The sequence below is a fragment of the Siphateles boraxobius genome, unplaced genomic scaffold, assembly GCF_051911475.1.
Source record: "Siphateles boraxobius isolate OS27281-9 unplaced genomic scaffold, OSU_SipBor_1 130, whole genome shotgun sequence".
NCBI lineage: Eukaryota > Metazoa > Chordata > Actinopteri > Cypriniformes > Leuciscidae > Siphateles > Siphateles boraxobius.
Window position 1 is genome coordinate 43,100,423 of NW_027508734.1, and position 26,144 is coordinate 43,126,566.

General features: G+C 39.3%; 1 protein-coding gene across 1 annotated transcript in view; it reads right to left on the reverse strand.

Annotated features, from left to right (window-relative positions):
* Positions 1 to 1,138: 1,138 nt before the first annotated feature.
* Positions 1,139 to 26,144, reverse strand: part of stim2b (stromal interaction molecule 2b) — a 58,966-nt gene continuing 33,960 nt past the window's right edge. Inside the window, exons 4-12 of the mRNA XM_077229531.1 lie at positions 23,957 to 24,068; positions 22,394 to 22,509; positions 18,528 to 18,705; positions 11,378 to 11,555; positions 10,194 to 10,355; positions 9,656 to 9,756; positions 9,312 to 9,550; positions 2,642 to 2,822; positions 1,139 to 1,979 (exon numbers count right to left, since the gene is read on the reverse strand). Of these exons, the coding sequence (XP_077085646.1) occupies positions 1,448 to 1,979; positions 2,642 to 2,822; positions 9,312 to 9,550; positions 9,656 to 9,756; positions 10,194 to 10,355; positions 11,378 to 11,555; positions 18,528 to 18,705; positions 22,394 to 22,509; positions 23,957 to 24,068 (1,799 nt within the window). The 3' untranslated portion in view covers positions 1,139 to 1,447. The remainder of the gene's footprint in view (positions 1,980 to 2,641; positions 2,823 to 9,311; positions 9,551 to 9,655; positions 9,757 to 10,193; positions 10,356 to 11,377; positions 11,556 to 18,527; positions 18,706 to 22,393; positions 22,510 to 23,956; positions 24,069 to 26,144) is intronic.

Consider the following 26,144-nt stretch of genomic DNA (forward strand, 5'->3'; position numbering starts at 1 on the left):
CTTGAGGGTGAGTAAATCATGGGTTAATTTTCATTTTCGGGTGAACTATTCCTTTAAGCCTTGTCTGTGAAACCATCATTGTTTACTCTCCCTCAGTTCTTTCCAAAACTCAAAGCTAATCATTTCTCTGTGGATCAACACATTTTGATATTGATTTTCAGAATTGTTACATAAGTCTTGCCATACAACCGCAGTTCATGGTGATCATGGGCTATTAAGCACCAAAAAAGGACAAAAACACTATAAAATTTGTCCATGCAACTTATATTCCAAGTCTTCTAAATCCATATGATAGGTTTGTGTGGAAAACAGCTTGATATTTAAGTTAATTTTCCCTTATAATCTGCACTTCCAACCAAGCTATGGTTTATGGTTTAGTCCAGATCAGCTGTGTATTAACCAAACAAAGCATGCCATTTTTAAAGCTGCACAGAAAAAGAAATAGTGACAGATATGTTCTTCTATAATGTGATGTAGGACCTCAGAGTGTAACAGATTGCCGAAAAGTTCTGTTCATCAGTTGAAGATTGTATTTTAAGACGTGAGCATTGCAGTTAACATGGAGGCAGATCTGTAGTCAATTGTGGAGAAGGAGTGTTTAAGCCAGTGGTGCCAGATCCTGTTCCTAGAGATCTACCTACCTCCAGAGTCTTCGAATTATGGCTCCTTGCAGTTTGATTGTAACCAAGGACAGTAAAATGCCACAACAGTCAAAAACATCCATCTGAAGCATTTGTAAATAGGCTAACAGTAAAAGCAAAGAGCAGATGAACAGAAGACTTGGAATACAGCACGAGTTGTATAAATTACTTTTATGTTGCTTTTTGGTGTTTTTTGAGTTTAGCAGCCCTTGGTCACTATGAAGATTCAAAGGTTGTATGACAAGAGCTATGAAATGGTTTGTAAAAAATATATATTTTGTGTCCCACATAAAAAATAAAAAAAACAATAGCATAGGTTTGGATTGGCATGATGGAAAGAATATAATGACAGAATTTTCACTTGTGGATCACCATAGATTTAGGACAAATTTCAAGGAGATTTGTACAATGTTGATCGTCCAACATCCCCTCCCCCCTCCTCTTGTTTTTGGTATACTTCCTGACCCCTTCCTGGTGACATAATTTAGGTGCAAATGTTTTGGTGTTGCAAATGGGTGTTTTTATAGAAAACAAAACCTTAACAAAAGACAGTGAAGAGGCCATGTTCTGCAAAATGCAGGCCTTCAAAGGCATACATGTGAGGCTAAAAATAGAAATCACCATAAAAAAGGCTTCCAACCCAGGATTGTAACCAGATGGAGCTACATTCCATTTAAATAAAAAATAAAATAAAAAAGGACAAAGAAACTGAAAAATGTTTTGGCTTCTGGTTGACAGCATCACCCTCATTTATTTTGTATTAAGGCTTCTTTTTCTCACCATTTCATCCTCTTCTCTACTGTCCTTCACAGCTTTTTGCTTTTCTTGAACAAGCTCTTGATCTTGGAGCGTTTTTTCTCTCCGATATCACAAGAGTCCTGGGAGGAGGTTGTATGGAGTTGCTTGGGCTCCTTGATAGCTTTGCTTTCTATGTCGAGTGAGCTAATCGAAGGGTAATGTCCCTCTGGAGGCGTCCCACCACCAGGCAGCTGCCCCATGCTGTATGACTTTTCCAGAATGCCATTATAGGCCACAGCTTTGGTTCTAGGTTGAAAGGTTAAACTTTGAGATTCTGGCAGGACGGAATAGTGGGTAAGGTCAGGAGAGCCCTTGTGACCTGAGGAGGAGTCAAGAGGAGATGAAGGGGAGGATGTAGAAGGAGGTAAGGTCTCCATGGCCGCAGCCTGTGCCTCTTGTGCCAGGAGAAGAAGTTCCTCACGAGAAATTTTACGTGGTGGGGTATCCGTGCCCGTAACATATGTACTTTGACCAGAGAACTGCTTCCTGCCCAAAGAGGAACTGAGAGAGTCTGAATCTGAGCATGTGTCCTGAGGGTCCCTGTGTAACAAAAACATAAAAAATAACACAAAATGCATCATAATAATCTAAAAAAAGATACACTATCAGTCAAAAGTTTGTAATAATTAATTTGTTTCATTTTTTTAAATAAGTCTCGTATGCTCACCATTTATTTGATCAAAAATATAGTAAAAACAGTATTATTTGTGTAGCAAAAACTCAACATTCATAATAATAAGAACCATTATTAATAAGTGAGCACCAGTAATAATAATAATTGAGTACCAACTCGGCATATTAGAATGATTTCTGAAGGATCGTGTGACTGAAAAAATAGCTGTAAAATTTAGCTTTGCCATCACAAGAATAAATAACTTTTCTAAAATATTTTCAAACTGAAAACAATTATTTTACACTGAAATACTATTTCACAATATTACAGTTTACAGTATTTTTTATTCAATAATACTGTGTTGGTGAGCATATGAGACTTTCAAAAACATAAAAAAACGTAATTATTACAAAAAAATTTACAGGTAGTGTACATTCACAGATATTTACACACATACAATAAAAGCGATTGTTTTAAAGCAAATTAACATACAGAATTTATCAATATAAAGCTTTATATATAAAATAAAATTCTAGTAAAATATGAAGAAAAAAAACAGGTGAAAAAAGAAAAGCTGTAGATGTCATACCCCTTCCTTTCGACAGTGAAGAAGATGTGATCATCGTCTCCGTCGGGTCTGTAGGCCAGGGGGGCCGAAGACATTGACAACAGGTCAGGGTCAGCAGAGAGGGACGAAGGCTGAGACAAAAGACTTCTGCGAGAACGACAAACGCTGCTGTTGCGGGTCAGAGGAGGTCGAATCAAAGTAGCTGTGAGGACAGATATGTCATTAGCAATCTCTCATGGTATGCTTATCATAACAAAGAATGTACATTATGAATGAACAAGAACTGTCCAATGAAAAGTCCAATGCTGAAATAATAAAAGAACATTTCAAACACACTAGAATCTGACACACTAACACTGTGTCTGTACAAAGCACGCAAATATGCAAGCGATTGGTTTTCTGTTGCTTAGCGTCTAGCTTTAACATTCTAACACCACATCGTTTCACAATGTACAAGTTTAGCACTGCAATGCAGGGTTGATTGTGGATCTTTCAAAGCATTGTATTAGGGATGCACCAATACTACAATTCTGGCTGATACGAGATGCTGTTCTTTTTAACTTTCTTTTCACCCACAAATCCTGAAAAAACTGTACCTCAGTTTCACAACAAAAAACAAAACAAATAATAATAATAATAAATAAATCAATAAATATAAAGTCATGTGAAAAATAAATAACACCCTTTAGAATTGTAGTTTTACTTATCAGAACATAATAAAACTCATCTGGTCGTTAACAGGTCTTAAAATTAGGTTACGGTGAACAACAACACATGACATATTACACTGTGTCATTATTTATTTAACAAAAATAAAGCCAACATGGAAATAACGGAAAATGGAATTGGTTGACAAACTAAGTACAGTCTACAATTCAATTGCTTGTAGAGCCACTTTTAGCAGCAATAAGTTGAAGAAATCGTTTTCTGAATGACAGTATCAGTCTCTGGCATTCAGTTCATTGAGGTTTGCGGGCATTTGCTTGTGCACGGCTCTCTTAAAGTCCCGCCACAACATTCCAGTCGAGTTGAGGTCTGGACTTTGACTAGGCCACCAACACCTTGATTATTTTCTTTTTCAGCCATTTTGTTGTAGATTTGCTGGTGTGCTTGGGATCATTGTCTTGTTCCTTGACCCAATTTAGGCCAAGCTTTAGCTGTCGGACAGAAGGCCTCACATTTTACTCTAGAATACTTTGGCATACAGTGCAGTTCATGATCGACTCAATGAATGTAAGGTGCCCAGGTCCTGTTGCTGCAAAACAAGCCAAAAATCATCAACCCTCAATCAGCGTGATGGACAGTTGGTATGACGTCCTTGTGCTAATATGCTGGCGCACGAATATACACTGGCGCTGTCTGTCCAAAGGACATTGTTCCAGAAGTCTTGTGGTTTGCTCAGATGTGTGATGAACATCAGTTAAGATGGAATTTCAAGGACAAGTTTATGGCAAGGCCCTTGTCTAACTGCCAGTGTGGAAGAAGATGTGCCACACTGTGATTGGATCCTTGGTGAACATAAACAAATGAACATAAACAAGTGTTCAGCAACATCAGATAAGATGCTAAGACAACTGCCAGACATGTCTAACAGGACATGTAGTCCATTGAGAGGACTTCTCATTGGTCTACAGGTACACTCTAACCACCAAACTCATTCCTAAGGTTTAGGCAAGAACAGCCATAAAAAATAATTCCTTCAGGACCTCCCGGATGCAGCAGCAAAGAGAGTCTATCTAAATCCATTCACACATATCTTTGGAGGCCTTAAATTAATATAAACTGCAACACATCCACTTCATCATCATGCAAAGCAAAGTTTATGTTAATAGTTATTGACTGTTAAAGGTATTGTAGGTAGAAATCCCCAAAAATACTTTTTCAAATTTTTTTCAAACTGTCTTTATATATCAATGCATAATTAAAATGTAAGTACTCTGGAAAATAAATTATAAAAATCGAGTGTCTGTAGTTCTCTCAGGACTGTAATAAACACAGCTCATTATTCCATTCGGGACGAAAGAAATGATTTGCTGGGGGGACTGTCACTCTCCCTCGCTACCATGGATACCACCTCTGCTGATACAGGAGGAGCCCAAATGCGCGCACCCGTTTGAAGAGGCACGGAAGCTAGTAATAACAATTATGGCAGAGAAAGAACAGTCAAAATTCTCAGTAACGTTACCTGCATATACTGTAGAGGCAGCGAAGTCAGACAAGTTAAAAAAAGGAAGACAGTATTTGAAAAGGCTATGAACAAAAAGTCTTTGGATAAATAAAGAAATCATACGAGAGTCAATATCGGCGTGGCTTTCCAGCGTCTGCGACAACTGAGGGATCTCAAGGGGCTGAAAAGTGACTCCATGATGGCTTTATTTCTGCTGGACAGGTAATCTTGCTGTTTTCATTTTGAGGGCATTTATTTTTTCATGAAGCATGTATCATTAGCACACGTAGCTACCTAATATAGCTACCTAACGTTACGTAGCATAACTAACGGTACTGGCTTAGCTATGACAGTGTAACTTTGGTGTCGACTGGTATAACGTTACTGTTAGTGAGCCAGGGTTGAGACGATAAATAAGCAATAGGCCTATCTGCAGTTGAAAGCTGTTTTGTTTAATTTTGCCAAATCTAACTTTAGGTTAAAAAGTTTAGGGGATCTATTTTTATACCTAGCTTTACCCTCTCCCTAAACTTTGTTCCTATTTTCACCGTGAACTCTACCTGCTCCGTTTTTTCACGTTTGGTTTGTTGTTATATGCTCTACATATGTTTACCTATGTCTTTATGTTGTATCTGTATGTGCTATACATACAATATATGTTGTGTGTGTGTGTTATATTATCTTGGGTCTGCAATGCAGTTGTGAGAAGGTGTTTGAGTGTATGTTACTCAGTTTATCTGTAAACAATCTTATGTTATGAATCTTACAAATTCACCTTCATCGCAGTTTAACTGATAGTAACGGCAAACGTGTATCAATAAAGCTATTTATAGCTTTGCCTTATATTGAGTTTGATTCCGTTACGAGCTAGTCAAATATTTTAAACTTTACCAGTATCGATATACGAGCTGGATAGTGAGTACTAACAGCCATGTTAATTGTTTATATTCATACTGATAAAGTTAGTTATTTTATTACTTGTGATTCTGACATGATGTCACTACATCTGGTACAGCTGGTAAACGCGTCCGACTCTTCCAGCTTAGCGAACGGCCGGGATCGCGCGTTCATTTGTTTTGGGGGCGTGGCTTTGGAAGGAGCCGAGAAGGGACGGGGTGGGAGTTAATGGAATAATGAGCTGTGTTTATTGCAGTCCTGAGAGGACTACAGACACTCGATTTTTATAATTTCTTTTCCAGAGTACTTACATTTTAACTATGCATTGATATATAAAGACAGTTTAAACAAATTTGGACAAAAAGTATTTTTGTGGATTTCTACCTACAATACCTTTAACACAACAGTTCACGTTACCTATTAACAGATAAAGAATGCATGGATGATGACTTAACCGTTTCTTTTCGTGTTTGGTCTCTATCTGTTCCTTGCGATGTCTTTAATCTAACCCTAACCCACTTGAAAGAGGTTTGGTAAAACCTCACCAACTCTCTCTAATTTACATTAATTCTAAATTATTGAACAGCTCTTTGGGGAATTGGGAGTGTTCTTGAATTGTTAAATAGTATTCTTAACAGGTGCCCCGTATTGAAAAGGGGGAGGGTCATCTGATACGCTCATAACCACACCTTAAGTGACATGTGATAAAAAAAATCACTAAGTCATTGGTGAATTGCGTTGAAATCATTACAGATGTAACTTTGCAAACCTAAGCTGTGCAACCAAGTTATTTTTAGAGAAAAGAGGCTTTCTCCTGGCAACCCTTCCAAACATGCCATACTTTTTCTTTTTCTAATTGTACTGCCATGATATTCAACATGTTAACTTCGGTCTGACAGGGCTGCCAACTCTAACCATTCAGTGTGAGACTCATGCAATTGACACTTTTCACACGCCACACATCCATTTTCTCAAGCACAGAAAAATCGCGAAGCAAAGAGGACACGGAGACTAACTACAGACAAGACAGAGCAGGTTACTTATAATATAAGAAAAAAAAAATGCTCTCAGATTCTGTCCCTAGCGCCTCAGTTCAAGCGGCACGTGAACCGATCATCTCTAATAGCAAATAGTAAATAATCACGAATTAACAATGTTGAAAGATACTGTATAACTTACCGAAATGTATATTCCTTATACATAATATCGATCAATCAGTGTTTTTCTACAGCGGAAAGAGGTCAATAGAACAGCTGGAGAACTTTTATGTCACATCACATTTACCTCAGGAAAGCCATTTAATGACAATAATATATAGCACTTTAGTTGGCTAGAAAAAAGAGCTATAGAGAATATTTAGCTAAATATGTGTACTATATTACACATTTATTATATTTTTACTTATATCATTAAATAAAGTTGTTATTATAATAAAAAAAATGCATTATATTTAATTTGAGTTCTTTTTAACCTTAAATAATACTACCGACAGATAGGGCTCTATGTATGTTTACAGCAGTAGGTGAGTTTTTTTTCTTTAGAAAAATTAACGCCTATCTAGTGTACCTAATATTTATCCAAATGAGTCAATATTGAATCAAATCACAAGAATTGAATTGAAATCGTGAAATTTGTGTCAAGCAATAATAAAAAAACTTAGCTTTCCAGAAATTGTACCATGTAAACATTGTAACATGTTGTCACTAAACCTAATAAAATTCGCTGAGATGTCCATTCCTTGTCCTTGGAAGATTGGCAACTGTCTTGGCAACTTGCATTTTTTCCACCTGTGAATAATCTTCCTCACTGTAGAATGATGGACTTTAAAATGGTTTGGAATTGGCCGTATAACCTTTCTCAGATTGATGGCAGCAACAATTGCTTCTCTAAGATCATCGCTGATGTCTTTCCTCCTTGGGATTGTGTTAACACTCGCCTAAAGGCTCCAGACCAGCAAACTGTCAAAACTTCTGCTTTAATAGAGGTGATCATAATTGCTGATGATCAGTTAATCAAAGACATTTGAATAGCAGTGCCTGACTGATACTTACCCTCTTAATTCCTATTGAAGCAGTAAGGGGATATACTTAGTTTGTCACCCATGGCTTTTCCATTTTGGCCTAGTTTTTGTCAAAGAAATAATTACATGGTGTAATATGTCATGTGTTGTAGTTCATCTGAGGTTGTATTTACCTAATTTTAAGACCTGCCAAGGACTAGATGATTTTTTTAATATGTCCTGATATAAAACCATAGAATTCAATAGGGTGTCTATGGGCCATTCTACAGAATTGGTGCAATTGGGTCTCACAACCAAAAAACACATTTAAAAAGCATTTAAGTATTCAAATTTTAGATGTTAACTAAGATCATTCTATTATCTATTGAATACACAATAATATCTCAAATATAAGTAAGGTTTATATTTATAAATGTTCATAAACATTGTTTTCCCAAATTCTCCATTGTTGTTTTTAAAAATATATTTTAAAAAGTGAAGTAAAAAAAACATTTATTTTATATTTTATTTTTAAATCATGAAACTTTATGTAAAAAAAATGTGTCCCACATTTTTCTGTCCCTACCGAAACGGTGTGTGTTTTAGTTCATTGGCTGAGACTGATTTTAAAAGCCCTACGTTTTTGATCAGGAAATATTTCTGTGTCCCTCTCTCTCATGGCCTCTCTTTCATTTAGCAATTAAGCAAACTTTTTTGGGTGTTATTTCATAAAATCTAGTTTTTATGTGTGTACAACTGTTCAGAACTGTGCCAGGTAACGATGTGCTTGTTATCATCTTTGAACTAGGCTCAAAAGTATCTGAAATTGTCACTACCGAAACATGTTATGCAAATCATTAGTATCTTAGTATGTTTTAGTAGTGTTTTAGTATGCGAGTTAAAATTCTGTAATGTGATGTGGTACCAAAACATTACTGTCACTATCGAAAATGTGCCGTCACGACCAAAATATGGGATGTTTTGTCTAAAATAAAGTATGTTGAATTATCAACTAAGATGTTATTATAGTGTTTGGTTCAATGTATATTCAAACTAATGAATCCTTAACTTTGAAATCAGTATGATTAACTTAATGTCTTTTTCAAAGAAAGATTGTATTCAAAATATTGAATATTCAATATAATGAAATATTGTTAAAATTGTAATTGTTATTGATTTACCTGTGAGAACTTTTTTTTAAAAATAGCAAAAAATATATTTACAAGGTAGATGTAAACAAAATATTAATAGGTCAATATAAGCCTTTTTATTAAATTATGTATTATTGTGTCTCGGTAGTGACACATTTGGGGAGAGGAAAAATATTCCAAAACTTTTTGAAAATACAATATGATAATTAACTGCACAATTACTAAAAATGTGTTCCTTGGATATTATACAATTTGCATACATACAAAATTTGTGGATTTTTTTTTTTAAAAAACATTTCCAACTTTGAACCAATTCTGTAGAATGGCCCGTGTGTGTGTGTGTGTGTGTGTGTGTGTGTGTGTGTGTGTGTGTGTGTGTGTGTGTGTGTGTGTGTGTGTGTGTGTGTGTGTGTGTGTGTGTGAAGTCACATTTTCGCAACATTTCTCACAATCTTGATCCTGAAGAGAGAAACTTACAGGTGAACTGTGGAATGATTGGTGGTGTGTCCTCGTCAAGATCGTCCACCCCGCCAGCGATTGGATAGGGTGGCACCGACATCCGCGGCATGACCACCCAGCTGTGGTCAGCGTACAAGGAGGCGGTGAGGCTGGGCAACCCAGAGTTATTAACTAATGGAAAGCAACATAATTTCTCTATTTGGTGCCAGCGATGGAGACGTTCCCGCAAACACGCTGTGACCTCTGATAGAGATTTTCTAAAAACCAAAAAACACTGATAAGTGTTCATGTAATGTGAGAAACCATTAGCTTTTTGTGTGGGTGGTTGGTAAAGTGACTGCATGTCTATTAAGTGTGCGTACTTAGCCTCCAGTATTTTGTGGTCTACTTCATCTAGCGATGAGCTGTGTGCAACATGGAGGGTACCAAACACAGAGTTCCTCTTCTTTTTGATCTTTTCTGCCTGAAATTCACACAACATGAACACAGAAACACACAAGTGATGAAAATCCAAAGATACTGCATGGAAATGCACCAGCCGTTGGTTGTACTGAACTCAAGCTCTTCTCTGCTAATTGGTTTAGTTTAACTGCTGATGACTCATTCCAGAAGCAAATAACAAACAGAAAAACAATCCATATAGTTAAAAGGTAATTAAACCACATCATTAGAAATCTAAATTAAAGGGGAGAAGTTTCACCTTATTTTTTGTTAGTAGCTGAGAGAGAAAGATTTGATTTGTTTCGGTAGTTACTGAAAACTGAAAAGTAAACTTCACTTGTAATGAATAAGGGTTGAAGTACAACGTAAATCTTTTATAAACTCAATGAACCTATAATTGTTTGCTCAGCAACTTTAAAACAAACATTTCCTGTCCTAACAGGAACATAACTCACTCACCTCATCCTTTGCGACCATGAGCTGCTGCTCAGCATTCTGTTTTTTAATGTTGTAGTACTGCACTTCCACCTCATGTGTGAGCTGTAGCCACATCTGCAGGGCTTCAGGCACCGACCAATCAGACTGCATCTCCTTCTCTGCTCTCTTCAGCGCCATTCGCACCTGGAAATACCCAACAAACACTCAAACATATATTACAAGTGGAATTTGTAATATATTACTTGTATTGTGGAACGAGCTAGTGGTGTATTTAAAGAAGAGGGCTGTTGTAAGGCAACAGACGAAGAATGGTAAACTGCAGGAAATTAATTCATTTTGGATGCATTGCAATTCATTACATTTTATTATATTAATCCACAAGTTCAATTTTATAAGGCATATTAATAGCTTGAAAAATATATTTATCATTACTGTATCCATAGCTCATATGTACTGTATTACTTTTAGACAGACAGAAATTCTGACACATGAAATGGTCTATTATTGGTTAGTTATTGTGGTAGCATTCATTTCAGATTTACCTGCTTCTTAAAATACCATTCAAAAGTTTGGGCCCCTTAAGATTTTTTTTTAAAGAAATTAATACTTCTATTCAGCCAGGAAGCATTGATTTAATAAAAATTTGCAGTAATGAATTTTAAATTGTTAAAAAGATTAGTATTTCTAATAAATACTTTTCTTTTGAACTTTCTATTCATCAAAGAATTCACCTGACACTGTAGACTGGATTAATGGCGGATGAAAATTCAGCTTTGCCATTACAGGAATAAATTAGATTTTAAAATATATTTAAATACAAACTTGTAATAGTATTTCACAATTTACTGTATTTTGATCAACTAAATGCTCTCTTTGTTTCAAAAACATTTTTAAAAAAGTACCGATCCAGATACATCTGAACGGTAGTGTATGTATAGTGTATAGGGCCATGTATACAAAATCACACCAATCATGCCAATAAAGTACTTTAAATTAAAATCGAATTGTGTATGCATCATGTAAAAAAAAGTAACTGTTGTTGCAAAAAAAATTTAACTGTGTTTTACATGTCAGTCAGGCTTTTTACTGTGTAGGTGGGAAGTTCTTTGCCAGAATAAACTACAATATGAATAAAGTCTGGCTTATCACACTAAAGACCAACTCACATCTATGAAAGACCTTGTGTAATTTATATTGGTTCCTACCTGCACTAGTTCCTCCTCTGCGTACTTGAGTCTGCTGAGTTCACATTCAGCCCCCTCTCGCAGCTCTCGCAGTCTGCTAGCTTCTCTCTTTGCTCCGTTGATCTCATCACGCATCTTCTGCTCCAGGTTCTGCTTCTCCACCGCCACTGTCCGGTTCTCCTCCTGAGCCTTTTCCAACCTGATGAAACCACAGAGCAATTTAAGATCTGAAATCCGGTGTGTTAGAATTTAAATATATTATTAAGGATAATTATTATATTCTGTCATCATTTATTCACTCTCATGTTGTTCCAAACCTTTGATTTATTTCTTCTGTGGAAAATAAAAGAAACTGTATCCTATCCACTCTTTTCCATATAATGAAAGTGTATGTGGATATAGGCTGTAAAGCTTCATAATAGTATCATAAATAGAGTTCACATGACTTGTGTACTATATTCCAAGTCATATGATAGCTTTGTGTAAGTTTGAGTATAGATGTCTTATAACATTATGAATGTAATGCCAACATCATTGACAGTGTGACATCAAACCTGACATATTGCATTTACAGACTCCATATGTAGTATTTTAGAGCGATTAAAAAATTACACTGGTATTCAGGGACAGGCATTAAGGTTGTTTAGATCCTAACTGTCTGACTGTTACCATTTTATTTAAACAGGGAATTATCTAAGTTAACAGTATAGTATGGAGTGCCACAAGGACCCGTTTTAGGCCCTCTGCTATTTTAATTATACATGCAGCCCCTTCGTAATATTATTAGAAAACTTGGAGTTATCTGTATCTGATGCAGAAAAGCTAGTTCATGCATTCATGACATCTAGACTGGATTACTGTAATGCACTACTATAGGTGGTTGTCCTGCATCCTCAATCAACAAGATCCAGTTAGTTGAAAATGTAGTTGCTAGAGTTCCCACCAGGTCAAGAAAATATGACATTTATAACCCAAATTTCATCATCTCTACACTGATTACCTATTAAGTTCCGTATCAATAACCAAATATTGCTACTCACTTATAAGGCACTAAATGGTTCAGCTCCTGTGATTTCAATCATCATCAATCATGCTTTTTAAAGAGTCGCAAAACTTGTTTTTGGCTCCTAAACCCTTGAATAGCCTTCCCTGACCATGTTTGAGGCTTAGACACAATTTCCCAGTTTAAATCTAGATTAAAGACAGATCTTTCACATTCACATAACTCACATTCACATAGTGGTTTCAATAAGCTTGCACTCCAGTTATATTATGATCAAATGCACATGATTATCTTTTTGCTTGAAATGTTACGAACAGCAGCTACACTAATTATTCTTCATTTGCTCTTCTGTTTCTAACTAGAGATTAGACCAGTTTGGCTCCAGCCTCTTATGAAGAATTCAGATGACCCAACACCTGTGGAGAGATAACATCAAACCTTGCGAGGACTTCAGATGACGCCAACTCTGAATCAACATACAAAACTGACAAATTTCCCATATGTAATCATTATGATCACAACATGTAATCATTCTCATTGTTTCTGCTTAAATTAATACATCACTTTAGTTAACTGCATAATCTGTATTATCTTAGAACTGTACATGTCTGCAATATGAACTTTACTTTTACACCTCTGATAACAGATTACTGTTATGTGTGTGTGTGCGTGCGTGCGTGCGTGTGTGCGAGTGTGTGTGCTTTTCGCCATATTAAAGCTAATCTCTCCTTTTGTTCTCTTACGAGAGGTTCTCTCGTATTGCGTAAGTTTAGCTTACGCTACGGGAAAGATTTATCTTCTCGAGATACTGAAGCCAAAAAATTATCCTTAATTTTGTATTCCTTGTCAACGCAGTGCAGCAGCTAGCAGACCAAGAGCAGGCCATCTCACATGCTCATTGGCTGCCCTGCGGCAACTGCTGCAGCCTACCAGTGAGCCCGGCGTGACGTCACGCCCACTGAAGGGCGCCCGCGCCTTCATAGTGTCACAGCCCGCCAGAATGGACGTGGCCTAGCGTATAAAAGTAGGGGCTGTAGGCTGAATTCTCAGATTTGTCGTCTCTTCAGCTAGCTCTTCGCATCGCTGGATTTGAGAGAAGCCACCGCTGCCGTCGAACAGCGAACAGCCAGCTTAGGACAGCGCTGAGGAAGCCGGCCGTCTTCGCCACCTCCAGCCATCCGTGCGAGCTACGCTATCCGGCGACGTATCCTATTTGCCTTGCAAAAAAAAAAAAAATGTATTCTAAAAGAGCAGCGAGCGTCTTTTTCAAGATGCCTCGCAATTCCTGCGGCTCGTGTAGAGCCCCGCTCAGCGCCGGAGACCGCCACCTGATCTGCGCTCTCTGCCTGGGCCTGGAACATGCAGAGCTCGCCCTCGCGTCCGGGGGGTGCGAGCTCTGTGAGGAGCTTCCGCTGTCGACCCTGCGGGCTCGAATCAAGGCGTTTAACACCGCAGCAGTCACTCCGCCCTCTGTGGGACCGCGCAGGAAGAAGCACCGTTCCCTGAGACAGCCGGAACCTGTGGCCACAGCGACGCGCTCGCCGGAGGACCTCCCTCGAGCCTCGCCTTCGCCTTCTCCGCCTCTCCTCACTGACGCGCAGCTGCCGATTACGAGCCTCACTGCCGTCGCATCGGAGGATGAGGCCGAGGAACACGCCACGAAAGACTGCTGCTCCATCCTGGCATTGGACAGCGAGGAATGGTCGCTTCATTCCGCCACCTCGTCGATCCAGGAATCTACCCGTGCCCGCGCTGGAGCCGATGCGGAACTGATGCGCCTGCTGACACAGGCTGTTGACCGTCTCGGGCTCGAGTGGTCGCTGCCAGAGGAACCCGCGCCGAACAGGCTTACAGCTTCAGCAACTAGGCCCGCTCCATTCCTGCTGGAACTTCATGCGTAGCTGACGAAGTCGTGGTGTACACCTTTTTCTTCAAGACTTCAGTCACAGACCTCCGCGTCGCTCTCCCAAGTGGACGGCGCCGCTGAGAAAGGGTACACGGCTATTCTCCCTGTGGAAAGGCGGTCGCAGCGCACCTTTGCCCGCCCTCTGTGAGATGGCGGTCACGGTCAGCCTTCCCGTCGGCCGCGCTTATGCCGCCTCCGGCCAGGCCGCGTCTGCTCTACACTCAATGGCTGTGCTTCAGATCCTGCAAGCCAACCTCCTCCGTGAGCGGGATGAGAAGGGCCGGGATCCAGCTGCGGTTACGGATCTGAGGAGTGCGACAGATCTCTCTCTCCGCGACACCAAAGCCGCAGCCCAAGCCATCGGACGAGCCATGGCCGGGTTAACTGTGACAGAGAGGCACCTCTGGTTAACGCTCGCGGATATGAGGGAATCTGAGCGAGCCACCTTCCTGAACGCGCCGCTCTCCCCCACTGGTCTCTTCGGCCCAGCGGTGAACGGGATCGTTGACCACTTCTCTGAGGTGCAGAAGACCACGCAGGCCATGAACCTCTTCCTGCCACGACGCTCGAGTTCCGCCACAGGCCGCTCTCGCAAGAGGCAGAGACAGCCGCCTGTGCGAACCAGCACCCAGTGTGCACCCAGCACAGCCTCAGCCTTTGCAGCGACGCCAGGGCGGCCGCCCTAGATCGCACTCAGACAGCCGTCACAGACCGCCGCCCCCCAGAGGGCCTCGGCAAAGAATTACGCTGAAGTATGAGCACGCGAAGCCCTCCTAACAGCGAGACAGAAAAGACGCGCGTGTCCCGCTGCGGCCGGAACGCCGTCAAAGTTCATTTCCCTGTCAGTCCCCTTATAACAGGCTACTGCAGTGGTTCAATTAGCAGCCAACGAGCCGGTTTATTCACCCTCTCGCCTGCACACAAACGCCGTTTTCACGGCGACCCAGATAAATCTCAAAAAGAGTATAATGTCTGGTCCGGCTCACGCCGTCAGTGTTTTAAGTGTAGTGAAAGTGCCCACGCCCCAGTGTTCACCCCTACACATAAGCACTCCGAATCCCGTTTCACTCACAGAGCACACTCTCATAAAGCGCAGAAAAGCCGCTCGAGTCTTGAATGTAAGAAATGTGTCCACAGGTCTGTGCCCACTATCTGCCCGCTCTGTTACACGATCAAAAAAGCAGGTTATGAATGTAAGTCTCGTGCCCGCCAGAGAGCGCTCACGCTTGCCAACACAAACCTCCCCCCGGGCCCCGTCCGCACGTCTAAGTGTTATCACAAAACGCAGAGCGTTAATAAAACGTTCCCCATTCAGTATGTTCGGGGCGTCAGATACACTTGTAAGTCTTGTGCCGCGTACACGCGCTCACGCTTACAGAAAGCTTTTCGGCCCGGTGCGCTGCTAGCGCGTCAAAGTGTGGTAAAAGTATGTTCCCCATCCCTTATGATTGGGACATCTCACATAAGTCAGCCGATTTCGGCTGTCAGCGAGCAGCCATTGCCCAGAACAGAGAGCGCGCGCGTCAGTTTCACAAGCCCGCAAATGGCGGCGGTCTGAACCCGGAGGCCATTCGCCCCCTAGCGCCTCACATAGCTGCGTGGGAAACTATCCCAGGGATTTTAGAATGGGTATTGAGCACAATAAAGCAGGGCTATACACTTCAATTCATTCGCCATCCCCCGCGCTTTCAAGCCCGGACCGCGACGATAGTGAATGTGGAAGTAGCACACCTACTTCACGCAGAAATAACAAAGCTGCTGTGCAAAGGGGCTATAGAAAAGGTACCGCCTTCTCTGAGCGAGTCAGGCTTTTACAGACGATATTTTCTCGTACCCAAGAAGGACGGAGCCTTCAGACCTATCCTAGATCTGTGACATTTGAACAAAGTACTTGCGAAAAGACCGTTCAAAATGCTTACGACCAGAAAAATCCTTGCGCACGTTCGCCCGAGGGAATGGTTTATTTCTCTAGATCTGAAGGATGCCTATTTTCAGATTCAGATAGTACCCCGTCACAGGCGATTTTTGAGATTCACCTTCGACGGTCAGGTATATCAATACACCGTCCTGCCGTTCGGCCTGTCCCTAGCACCCCGTACATTTACGAAGTGCATGGACGCGGCGCTCGCCCCCCTGAGAAGTCAGAGGCTGCGAATAATGAATTATCTGGACGATTGGCTGATACTGGCACAGTCAGAGACAGAACAGCTATCTCACAGAACAGTGCTTCTCAGTCATCTGGAAAGCTTGGGTCTCACGGTCAACTGGACCAAGACCGCTCCAACGCTGGTTGAATGCTTGCGTCACGCAGTCTAGAGCGCCTTCCACGAGAAGGCTCTACATGTCTAAATGGTCGGTGTTCTCTGGATGGTGCACCGACAGAGGTCTGGACCCGCGGACATGCGGGGTGGCGCATCTGCTCACCTTCCTACAAGAGCTGCTGGATAAGGGAAGATCCCCATCCACGCTCAAGGTATACGTGGCGGCCGTGGCAGCGTTCACAGAATCGACGCACGGCCAGTCACTGGGAAGACACGAGTTCGTCTTCCGCTTCCTTAGAGGAGCTAGAAGGATGAATCCGCCGCGCCCCCCGTCGGTTCCCACGTGGGATCTTTCGTTGGTCCTCAAGGCCCTGAAAGCTTTTCCATTTGAACCACTAGACTCCGTGGGGTTGAAACATCTGTCACTGAAAACCGTCTTTCTGACTGCACTGTCGTCAGTAAAACGTGTGGGGGACCTGCATGCGCTGTCTATCAGCGCGTCGTGTCTTGAGTTCAGGCCGAATGACTCTAAAGTCATCCTCAGACCTAGACATGGCTATGTCCCTAAAGTGATGGGCACTCCATTCAGAGCGCAAGTTATTTCATTGTCAGCTCTCCCAGCATCTGACAGCGAAAGTTATGTGAATCTCCTCTGCCCTGTCAGAGCGCTGAGGGTTTACATTACGCGCTCCGCCTCCTTCAGGCGTTCGGAACAGCTTTTTGTTTCGTTTGGTGGGCGCACCAAGGGTCTCGCCTCCTCGAAACAGAGCCTGTCCAGATGGATAGTGGACGCTATAGCAGCCGCTTATGCGTCGAAAGGTCTGCAATGCCCTCTGGGCATCAGGGCTCATTCCACGAGAGGCGTGGCCTCTTCGTGGGCATGGTCCAGTGGAATTTCTATCCATGACATATGTGTAGCGGCGGGCTGGAGCTCCCCGTCTACCTTTGTCAGGTTTTATAACCTAGAAGTTCCTGCCTTGCAGGCTAAACTGTTGTCAGTTTGAAGGAGAGGTGTATTCTGCCCAGATCTCCTGCTCGGATCACTCTCACATGACTCAGCTCTCCTGGTTGAGCTACACTAAGTAGGGTATGTGCCATGTGCCTATACAGACCGGCGCGCTGCTCTGTATTTCCTACGTGTGCTTATGTACAAGTGTTGGCCCGCGTGGCTGGCAACATTATTTTTCACTCATGGGGTTCCCCTGAAAGTTCGGGGTCTCATGGTGGATGCTTGGCGCGCACGGCGTTGACAAAGTGTTCCCGTAGCGTAAGCTAAACTTACGCAATACGAGAGAACCTCTCGTAAGAGAACGATACTCGGTTACTAACGTAATCTCGGTTCTCTCTAGAGAGGGAACGAGTATTGCGTAACCGGCCGTGCTCCCGCCACGAGCGACTTCGCTTCAGTCGACGAAAAACCAGAGAATTCAGCCTACAGCCCCTACTTTTATACGCTAGGCCATGCCCATTCTGGCGGGCTGTGACGCTATTAAGGCGCGGGCGCCCTTCATTGGGCGTGACGTCACGCCGGGCTCACTGTTAGGCTGCAGCAGTTGCCGCAGGGCAGCCAATGAGCACGCGAGATGGCCTGCTCTAGGTCTGCTAGCTGCTGCACTGCGTTGACAAGGAATACAAAATTAAGGATAATTTTTTGGCTTCAGTATCTCGAGAAGATGAATCTTTCCCTTAGCGTAAGCTAAACTTACGCAATACTCATTCCCTCTCTAGAGAGAACCGAGGTTACGTTAGTAACCGAGTATCGTTTTCTACAGAAGAAACTCATGTGGATCTGGAATGACATGAGGGTGAGTAAATTGATGACAGTATTTCCTTTTTAGGATGAACTATTTCCTTGAGGAATAAAGGAATAAAAGAGCTTAATGAGCCTTCTCATAACAAGAAATGAAATATGATGTTATACAGATGAAAGAATAAGGCAGAATATCCCATGGTTTTATTCATACAGGTACAGTCTCTCTTTCACTGTCTGTTTTTGCTCACCGGCTCTGTAGCTCTTTCAGGCTCAGTTCAGCATTCTGTAGACTCTCCAAATCTTTCATCATCTGCGAGATGTGAACTTTAGACGATTTGTTCTGTATGTATGCAAACCAGCAGCCCCCGACACCAATGATGATTGAAATCATCAAAATAAAGTCCTTCAGCCAGTGATGGTGTGGACCTAGAGGAAGGAGAGAGGAAAAGAAAGTATTTAAACAAATACTTCTATACAATAACTCTGTATAAGACACTAACCAAACTTTACATTACTTGAGTGAGCTGTTAAAGGGATAATCCACCCAAAACTGAAAATTATGTCATCATTTACTCACTCTCATGTCGTTCCTGTTTAGTTGGTAACTAAACAGTTGCAGTTTGCATTGACTTCCATTGGATGGAAAAAAAATATATAATGTAAGTCAATGCGAACCAGAACTGTTTGGTCATCAACATTCTTCCAAATATCTTATTTTGTGGTCAGCAGAAAAAAAGAAATGCATAGAGGTTTGGAACGACATGAGAATGACAAAATGATGACACATTTTTCATTTTTGGGTAGATTATCCCTTTAACTGCTGCAACCGGATGACTGAAACGGTTGTAAAAAAGTGATCAGTTGAATTAACTTTAAAAAAGCGAAGAAACCTGTTACCTTAAAATTATTAAGTAAATAACCTATATGCGTAGTAAAAAAAATTAAGTTATGTGGAATTGATCAACTGATTACTTTTTACAGTGAAGTTTATATAATTTCCACCTGCTTTGAGAACGGGATCAACTGATTAATTGAAAAAAAATTCACAATTCATCAATAAATTGCACATTGTTATTTCTCTCTTTAACTCTTGAATGTACCAATTTTGGAGTGTTCCATGCACAAAGCTGCTTGACTGCAGAATACTCCAGAAGAATTCAGCACATACACTACCATTCAAAAGCTTGGGGTTGGTTTGATTTTTGTTATGTTTTTGAAAAAACACTTTTGTTTTTGCCCCCATTTTTCATGAGCTGAACTCAAAGACTTTTTCTATGTACACAAAAGGCCTATATCATGTTGCAGCATGATAATGCATGGCCCCATGTTGCAAGGATCTGTACACAATTCCTGGAAGCTGAAAACATCCCAGTGCTTGCATGGCCAGCATACTCACCAGACATGTTACCCATTGAGCATGTTTGTGATGGGATCAGCATCTTGATATGCGACACCTGTGAGGTTGATGGATTATCTCGGCAAAGAAGTGCTCACTAACAAAGATTTAGACAGATTTGTGAACAATATTTGAGAGAAATAGGCCTTTTGTGTACATAGAAAAAATCTTAGATCTTTGAGTTCAGCTCATAAAAAACGGGTGCAAAACCAAAAGTGTTGCATTTATAATTTTGTTCAGTGTATGATTACAATTTAAAATAATTGTAATTTTTTTTAATATATTTTTAAAAGAAATGTATTCTTGTGATGGCAAAAGTTAATTTTCAGCAGTCATTATTCTAGTCTTCAGTGTCATGATCCTTCAGAAATCAATAAAATATTCTGATTTAGTGCTGAAGAAACATTCCTTGTTATTATCTTTGTGTATTATTGTGCAGCATAATATTTCTTTGAAACCATGATACATTTTTTAAGGATTTTTTGATTTTTTTTTTTTTGATGGATATAAAGTTCAAAAGAACCTTAGAAATAGTATTTATTTGAAATAGTTTTTTACAATATAAAAGTGCAACTTTTGGTATTTTTAATGCATTCTTGATAAATAAAAGTTAATTTATCTCCAAATAAAAGTCTTGCTTAATAAAAGTATCAATTTATCTACTGACCCCCAAAAAATATATTATCAATAAGTTATAAAAACATATATTTTTACATTGCTTTAACTCATCAAAATGCGGATGCTCAATTTGTGCGGATGGGCAGCATTAGGGGTTTTTCTGTTAGAACGGTGTCGTGTTAGCAGCCCTTAAGTTAATAACTAATGATCTTCGCAACGGAAGTGAATTAATCAAGACTATCTTTAGCTGAACAATAATTTTGTTCTTGAGTTGTGATAAAGCCTAAACAATCTGTTACGGTAATTTCTATTATCACTGTAAAGCTGCTTTGAACCAATCCATACTGTTAAAAGCGCTTTATAAATGATGGTGACTTGACTTGACTTGACAAAATAAGTTAAGTAATATTCAACTTTCTACACTCAAAAAATGATGTGTTGGCTTTACTTAACTTTTTTATGTAAACAGGTTCCACTGGTTCCACATAACTGGGTTTCGTTAAACAAACATAATTTGTTCATGTAACTTCAACATCATGGAAGTCATTTTAAGCGATCCAATTAAACTCTGAGCTGAGTGTTAAAAGATCACTGAAGCAGTGTTAAAGTTAATGAGATAATTAAGTGAATAAATGAGTGATGATTGAGCATTATTGAAGACACCTGATGTTAACAAACAGAGTTTCACTGAAGGAGAAAACCGGAATTTCAGGTCACCATTAGGGAGATGAGTGTTTGTTTTAGTTGGGCTCTTGACCCCCACATTATTAACTTTAGATTATGTTTGGCTGCTGTACTTGAGTTATAACAGCCAGATGATCAAATAGAAAAGGTGATCTGATGATGTTGGTTGTGTTTTAACATAATCATTATATCACAATCATTTGACCTGAATCACTGAACTCATATAGAACCAAAATTCTGAGTTAAGTTAACCTTATGGATTATAGAGGCACTAGTGTTGTAGAGCATAGCATTTTTAGCCTTTTCAATGGAATCCAAATGATCAAATCAATAAAAAAGAAACTTTAAAAAAAAAATTGTTTATGTAGGCACACGCAGACATCAAGATTCAGCCTGTGAATCTCAACAATTGTGACAATTATAAAGCATGTTGCAGTGCATTCTGGGTGCCACCAATCAAAACTCATTAATGGCTCCCATCATACATTGCTGCATGAATAAATAATGAGCTTATGTTCAGAGGTGATCTGTTTGTCACCATTGCTGAGATTCATACACTAAATATTGATCTCTGTGTGTGCCTGCATACAAATGTTTTTTTGAAAGTTTTTTGAAGAAGGTTTTTTGTTTTGATCATTTGGATTTCTTTGAAAAGGCAAAAAAAAAATGGTATGGTCTACAACGGCAGTGCTGCAATAATTCATAAGGTAAACTTAACTCAGAATTTGGCTTTTGTATGAGTTCAGTGATTCAGGTCAAATGATTGTGATATAATGATTATGTTAAAACACAACCAACATCTACAGATCACATTTTCTATTTGATTATCTGGCTGTTATAACTCAGATACAGCAGCCAGACAAAATATAAAGTTAATAATGTGGGGGTCAAGAGCCCAACTAAAACAAACACACATCTCCCTAATGGTGACCTGAAATTCCGGTTTTCTCCTTCAGTGATTCTGCTTGTTAACATCAGGTGTCTTCAATAATGCTCAATCATAATTGGATCGCTTAAAATGACTTCCATGATGTTGAAGTTACATGAACAAATTATGTTTGTTTAACGAAACCCAGTTATGTGGAACCAGTGGAACCTGTTTACATAAAAAAGTTAAGTAAAGCCAACACATCATTTTTTTGAGTGTACATAAGTTACACAAGATTCAACTCATTTTTTTAAGTCAGTGTAATGTCATTTAAGTTGAAATGACCTTAAAATGAAGTTAATTGTACCTAAAAATTTATTTTACAGTATAGTATAGTCATATGAACTACATACATTTTAACTGCATTGAAAAAAGGACTAGTACATTATTTGTTTTCCAAGGAAGCAAAGCCATATGGTTTTGGAACATCAATTTTGGGCTGATCTATCCTTTTAAATAAACAATTAAACATTTCTCAATGCACTTACGTAGTGGAGGTCCAAAAAGCACTGCATCCAATGCTTTTAGATTTAATTTCTGTTTATGTCGTTGGTCTAATATCTTTAGCTGCATAGACATAAACGACGGTTCATTGGCAGCTAATCTGTAACAGAAAGGAAAAACAATGCAGGTCAGGAGTAAGAATGAGAGTAAAGATCACAAAAAAATCAGCCTGTTTCTACTGACAAGAATCATAGTTTGTGATCCCTCAAACAACCGTTACTTTGAAATGTTTAGTGCAATTTAACATAAGTACATCCAATAAATGGTTACACTTTATTTTGATGGTCCCCTTTAGACAACTATAAGTAATGTAGCACCAACATATCAACTAACACTCAGAGTATTAGATGAGTATTAGTAGAATGTTAGGGGAAGGGGTTAGTAGAATAAGGGGTTTGGGTTCCAAAGTTACTTAGTCAGTAGAATGTCTGTTGAGGACCATCACAATAATGTGTAAGCAGATTTTAAGCAGACAGTCTACTAATGATCTAATGGGAGTTAGTAGACATGTAGGTGCAAAATTACTTACAGTCAACAGAATGTCTAAAGGGGAACATCAAAATAAAGTGTTACGCAATAAATCTCGTACTACAAATAAAGCAAATCCTTGTAAGTGCAAAACTATCCTATAATGTGTGTGTGACTGTAATGTGACTGTATGTGTGTGTATGAATGGCAAGTTCAAGCACAAAAGGACTAATTTTAAGAATCGAGCACTATATGACTGAAAGATCACATGTGCTGCCACACTCATACTGGGCATAGCTGCAGGTGAAAGGTGATCTGATGCTGTGACATCATTTCATGAGTCATGGAGAAGTGGCCATGAGGAGAAACTCAACACCATAAACCTTTCTTTGCCCCCCACAGGTATGCAGGTCTTCACTGTCTGTGCACTGACACGTCATCACCACTAGGGGGAAGCGCTGCTGTTAATCTCACATTTAGTGATTTTTTTATTGGTCTATCAGCATTGAATAATGAATAAAAATTCATATTAAAATATACACAAAATAAATTCTTAATAGGCTCTTTTTACTTAAGTGGTAACACTAAGTTTTTGCATAATGCATTAACTAGCATGAACAATGAGTAATATATTTTTACAACATTTAGTATTACCCTTTAATGTTAGTTAATAAAAATGTTCATGTTCATGATAGTTCAGACTGCATTATCTAATGTTAACAGGTTAACCTTTGTTTTAGTAAATGCTGAGATTAACATTAACTAAAATAAGTAAATCCTGTAGACGTACTGTTCTGTATTAGTTCATGTTAACCAGTTTAGTTAACTAATGCTAACAACTGAAGCTTTATTGTAAAGTGTTACTCTTTCAGCGAGAAAGTTAAGATATGCCTACTAGTTTCAACTCTCTATAATAAGGTCAAAATAAGTGTGCCTTAAACATCACGCTAAATAATGCATGAATGAAAAAAAAAATCGTGTGAGACTGTGTTAGGCTTAGGAGTAGAAAAGTTGTTATAACTCAGTATAAAAACAATAAAAGTCACAGGAATGAAAGACAAAAGTGCATGAGTGTTTACCGAGGTAACGTGTTGCCATCTACTTTAAAATCTCTGAAGTTTATTTCATACTGAGGAAGCTCCACCGACTCCTTCAGCCATTGAACGGCATCCTCCAGTGTCCAGTTGTGCACTGAGAGCAAAGACAGAGGTAAGAAGACACATTTTAAAAAATGCATATTTTAACACATTTTAAAAACAAATTTGTAATCCTTTAACATGTTTTGAATGGAAAACTTCAACAAATGGGGAAAAAAAATATTCATGAGCTCAATATTTAGTATTCATTTATCTGTGGCCTTTGGTCTAAACACTGTAGTAGCGAAAAGAGATGTCAGCCCTATAGGAAAATGTATTCAAATATTAATATAAAGATTTTGTAAGCAAATTGTGTAGTTATGCAAGGGGTCAATTGCTTGATTTGTGATAACGCAACGACACTTGTGCGGAAATCGTTTTTAAACTTTAAAAAGTCATGACGAATAAAGACAACAATATTTCTATAGGTCACCAATAATTAAATTGTGGCTCTTTTTACAGATGGTCAGATTGGATCATCACAAATCATGCTGGAGAACAACAGTCTGAACATCAGGTCTGACACAAACTGGTGTGAGTTCATGCAGATCAAGTGCTGTTGTCATTAAAAGGGTAATGAACAGTAACTGAGGTGGCAATTTTGGTGATGGACAAGTGTAAACTCCAGAAGGTGCTTTTACTGTGGTAAGTGTGAGGTCAGTAAACATTGCAAAAGACATAGGGCAATATATATATATATATATATATATATATATATATATATACGAAACACCATATAGTTCAGTTCTCTTAGTTCTTTTAGTCCGAATGAATCAAAAAAGAAAAGAAAAACATTTATTGTCATGATTCACTTAACATAAACTCTATCATTTTTAACACAGGATAAAAACAGCTTTTAATGACATAGGGTGAATTCAGAGTGGGTGGGACACTTTTTGCCATTGAGATGACTTGAAAAAAGTGCCCCAATCAACCTGAATTCACCCTATATTTACGCCGGACCTTACCAAAGCAATGCTGTGTGCTGGGTGTAAATGTGCCTGTTGTACAACTCCCAAAGAGCTAATGAAATCGCTTTGAGCACCTTTAAGAATACAATTCTTCTTATATTCTAACTTAAGAATAAAGATGAGGATATTTTGTATTCTCAAAAACTTTTCTTAAGAATGTTATTATCTTTTTTCTTAAGATAAAGATTCTTTTAAGATCAAATTTAAGAAGTATTCATATTCCCAAGAATAAAATCATCATAAATAACTTCATAAAGAAAATCACTACTCTAGCTAGAACTAGCGAGGCAGCACACAGATACAGGACGAATTCACTCTAAAGAGAGAGCACAAGAAAGACTGAGCGCAAATGAATGGGAAAGACTGCCAATCTTGAGACATGGGCCCTTTTAAAATAACTATTTAAACTTGACACAGCGCATTCAAAACGGCGTGATTAACTCCCATCAAGCTAGCTGTGACGACTGCATGCTTATGATTTCTAAGTAATCTACAGGCAGCGCAAAAAGACAGACTCTTCAGCAAATACCTGTCTTCAAATCAAGTAACACGAAAGACTGTGGTTTTCTTAAGAAAAACATTCAAATGTTTTTCAGAAAATATTTGAGAACTTCTTTGGAATTTCTTCAAGAATTGCAGTCTTCAGAACTGCTTAGAAGTCATCTAAAGAATTGTCTTAACTTCTTTCTTAAGGGGATTTTCGTGAATACGGCCCCGGGTTCAGTTCAGTTACGGCCCCGGGTTCAGCAACTGTTAATTTTAATCAAACCAAACCTGCAAAGTTTGAACACAATCTACATGTGCTCCCAAGTTATGTTGACAGTATAATATGTAATGAAAACCATTGCCTCAAATGCAAAAGATTTTAGGAGCCAACTGTACAGTATGATTTCTCAACTTGTAGTTGACATCAAGAGAACAGGGTGAACCTGCACAGGTGTTGTACAGGAAGATGGCCACTCGTGACAATTAATTACTTAGTTGTGAAAAAAATCCATTGCCAATTAATATAATGACTTAACTATTATATTTCATACTCAAACTGAAAACCAGGCTACACAACCAGACTACACAACAGGGCAGTGTCTCAGATTACATCTCCGAGCCTCAACAGAGCCTGATGCTGTAAGATGCCATCACTCAGCCTCAAAGGGTAACAC